General features: G+C 35.9%; 1 protein-coding gene across 1 annotated transcript; it reads right to left on the bottom strand.

Annotated features, from left to right (window-relative positions):
• Positions 1–1,046: 1,046 nt before the first annotated feature.
• Positions 1,047–2,198, bottom strand: LOC127845982 (UDP-glucose 4-epimerase-like). Its single transcript, XM_052377161.1, has one exon. The coding sequence runs from the start codon at positions 2,196–2,198 to the stop codon at positions 1,104–1,106; it is 1,095 nt and encodes a 364-aa protein (XP_052233121.1). The 3' UTR covers positions 1,047–1,103.
• Positions 2,199–4,196: the final 1,998 nt, after the last annotated feature.

Below are 4,196 nucleotides of genomic sequence, written 5' to 3'. Positions count from 1 at the left end.
TTTTTTTAATACATGCTAAAACATGATTTTCTAAACTGATTGAGACAACATATTATATTTTAAACAATGTGCATATAGCAAGGCCACACACATTCTTGTATTAAAGACTTTCCCAGTTTGAACTCATTACATTCATCATTTCAGTACCCTTATTAATTCTGTAACCATCTATAGGTTTACTTAAATTAAGAATTATGATATGCCATAATGGTCATATTGTAATTAAGACCTACATCATCATATTTCTCCATTGCGCCTATATATATGTCTACCTACATACATCATGAAAATGCGCCTTCATTAAGTCGGTGATCACCCTTTGTACACCTTGATCATATATACACCTTGTATATATCTTCTAACCTTATAGATATCAATGGTTAACAGAACCCCATATTATACAAATAACTTGAATAATATTGTTGCAAATATAAAAGTTAAGCATTAGTTTACTCATAAAAACTAGTACCAATTTCCCATTCCCCCCCCCCCCAAAAAAAAACAAATCATGACTGCAGTCGAATTTTGAATTTACACACAGTACATAGTAATATAATAATAAAACTTAACTTAGACATTTAACCCAACATTACAGGTTAATTGCTATGGTAAGGTAGCTTACTTGGTAAGTAACTGGCTTTTGAATTGTCTTTCTTCTTTAAGTGCCTGCTTCATTGGAGAAGTGTTCACCTCAGTTCACTTCTTACATTGACATTAGTTAACATTGTAAAAACATACTACCGGTACATCGAATCTGTGTACATTATTTTAGCTGATTTTACTTTATAATTGGAACACTTAAAGGAGGTAGAAACTTCAATTACACTCAGTGTCTCAATTTCTGCCTTTTTAGTAAAATTATGGTTTGTCAATCAACGTTTAAACAACTTTACCATATTCACACAAAAAAAGACTTAACAAAATTAATGTAATTTCATTTCACACAAAAAACTTTGTATATACAAGTCATGTAGTAGGTAAATTGAGATTTTAGAGTAACAATTTATAAAAACAAATAATTTTTGATTTTGTTTGGTAACATAAAATGACTTTCTATAAACAAATAAAATTGGTATAATCTGATAGACCATAAGTCTCTGATCCTAGCTCTCTGTACTGAAACCTGTCGGGTTATTGGACTGCCAGCACCATAAGTCTTCACACATCTTTGCAAGATCAAGGTTTGCCTTCCACCCAAGTTCCTTCTCAGCCAAAGAGGCATCAGCGTAACGCGAAACTATATCATCTGCACAACGACCGGCTATCTTGTAAGGCACAGGTTTTCCGGAAGCAGTTTCAATGGATTTGGCCATTTCAATCACACAATAACTTTTTCCTGTTCCTAAGTTAAACATCTTGCAGTCACAGCCCTTCTCGAGGTACTTCAAGGCAGCCACATGTCCCTGAGCCAGGTCCACTACATAGATGTAATCACGCACCCCTGTTCCATCTGGTGTATCATAATCATCTCCATACACTGTGAGCTCCTTAAGCCTTCCTACGGCAACCTGGGATACGTAGGGCATCAGGTTGTTTGGGACTCCTTGAGGGTCTTCCCCTATCTTGCCAGACACATGGGCCCCCACTGGGTTGAAGTAGCGCAGCAGCACAACATTCCATTGCTTTTCTGCAGTGCAAATATCTTTGATGATTTCCTCAATGAAGTACTTGATATTGCCGTAGTGGTTGGTGCAGCCCTCTACAGGCTGTTTCTCATCTATGGGCAGGTAACTGGGTGAGCCGAACACAGTGGCAGAACTGGAGAAGATCATGTTGTACACACCAAACTCCTTCATCACCTCAAGAAGACTGATTGTTCCGCCTATATTTGTCTTGTAATAGAGAAAAGGTTTGTTACAGGACACCCCTAATGTCTTCAGGCCAGCAAAGTGCATCACACAGAGGATCTTGTGCTTTTTGAATAGATCCCTGAGGGCATCCTTGTCCAACATGTCCATACTGAATGTGGGCATCTGCTTGCCTGTGATTTCATTAACTTGCCTCATGCTGTCCATGCTTGCATTTGCGAGGTTGTCCATGACAACCACAATATACCCAGCCTCTATGAGTTCCACAACCGTGTGGGTCCCAACATACCCGTATTCTCCACCATTATGTAACCGGACCGGGGGGAAATCTGTGCCCTTGTTATTGACAGCACAACACAACTCGCATGCTGCCTTAACTCTTTTATTCATTCATTATAAGTTCTCATAATTTCTCAACAAATTCCATCTTCCTATATTGCATTCTTAAGCACTCTATTAAATTCTTATCAGATCTTATTTAACAAATTCCTTCCTCCTATTTCCAACTGTCTCTCTTAACTTGTAACTGACTTTCTAACTTTCTCTTACTGACTTCTACTTCCTTCCTTCATAAACTAACTTGTCACTCTTTTGAAACCCTTTCTTCCCTAATACCAAGTCACACCCACACATCTCACTGACCAATCATATCTCTCATTCATCCATCGATCATACAGATCCCTAATGCCAAGTCACACCCACACATCTCACTGACCAATCATATCTATCTCTCATCCAACATACAGTACCTTACTTCTTACTTCTTTAAGACTGTAATTAATTAGCACTTATTCTAAGAATCTTTAGATCTTTAGTCACAGTCATTATTTATAGATAGAGCTGATAAGCATACAGTGAAGCATACAGTCTGCATCTTAAGTGTGAATTCAACATGAGAAGACTTCCAAGACTGTAACTAACACAATGTAATCACTATCAAATTAAACATGTGGTTCCAAGTAACCTTCTACTGCAATTCAGTAGACAAAGAAATCATTCAATAACTATGATATTGAAAGGCTTTCTACTGCCTTTCCGTAAAAAAACTAGGGCAAAAGTAGGGCAAGATTTTAGCAAAAAGTAGGGCAGAATAGGGATTTTTATTGTTAAAAAGTAGGGCTAAATAAGAAAATTATTATCTTTTTTCAGCTGGAATTACCGTTAAATTAATACATATCCTAGTCCATCTGATGCTGTGAGAATGCCTTGTTCTGCCCATCCTTGAAATACAGGCACCTAAAATTTGTATTTCTCATTTAACATCAATTTACACAATGGAAAACAATAATAAACATGACAATCAAAACATACACGTTTACGGTAATCTTATAAAGCAAAGTACAAAAGCCCTTAGTATTAACCCTTTCCTCCATGAATATTAACCAAAATTCATCCACTATGAATATATAAGTATTCTTGCACTAGTACTAAAACAAAGAATTTTCTCATCACAGGAAATAGTGAAGAATTATATTTTTATTATTATTGAATAAGCAAACAGAGACTAAGGTCTATTCTGTTTGCTAAGGTGTTAAAATGAGTATACATGGAGTAAAGGGTTAAGAAAAATTAGTTTCAAAGCACACATATTAATAAGTGTAAGAGCTAAACAGATACTACATAAGCATGAGTATAAGCATGTACCATTTGTGTTGTACCCATGACCATAAGCAGTTAAAAACATAATTGATTGCAAGGTTACATTTATGCAAAAAGTATGCAAAAAACACAAGCTCAGCATTTAATATGTATACATAAAAAGCAATCTACAACACAATGAAGTGGAATAGGATAAGCACGCTTCAATACACTGGCCAAACATTTAAGCAATATACGCCGTTAGTTATGGGCCTAAAATATCTACATGAACCATAGTATATGCCTGAGATACTGCATCTTTGTGTTTCTGACCCTGGGCATGGTTCAGTATTTGTGTTGCACCAATATTTCCACACTGTATTAGTTTTCTTACTCAGAAACCAGTAACCAGCAAAGTCAGAGGAAGAGTCCTTTTCACACCAAGTATTTAGTTGATGTCCATTACAGTCGTTTATCCCAAGCCAGGAAGCATTAAATTTGGTTTTTCCATGTGGCATTATGGCTGAATAGTATTGACTAGCATGAAGGAGAACTAATGCATCTAATACTTGTAATGACAGTTAGCTAAATAAACATGTACAAGCAGATAAGCTACAAGATGCTAGTGTACTGATGTCAACAACGTTTGTTCGCAAGTTGATATTTTTACTATTAATGGCAAGATCACCTGTTTGCTAATTAACTCAATAAGAAACATACTGGATTAATAAGAAAACCAACCTTGATCTTCTGTAAAAAACACAAAATAATCAGTTTCCTAAATCATCCAAACTCAAAGAACTTGAAATA

Source organism: Dreissena polymorpha, chromosome 9, assembly GCF_020536995.1.
Source record: "Dreissena polymorpha isolate Duluth1 chromosome 9, UMN_Dpol_1.0, whole genome shotgun sequence".
Lineage (NCBI taxonomy): Eukaryota > Metazoa > Mollusca > Bivalvia > Myida > Dreissenidae > Dreissena > Dreissena polymorpha.
Note: the sequence above shows the minus strand (reverse complement) of the source record. Positions and strands in the feature narration are given on the sequence as shown.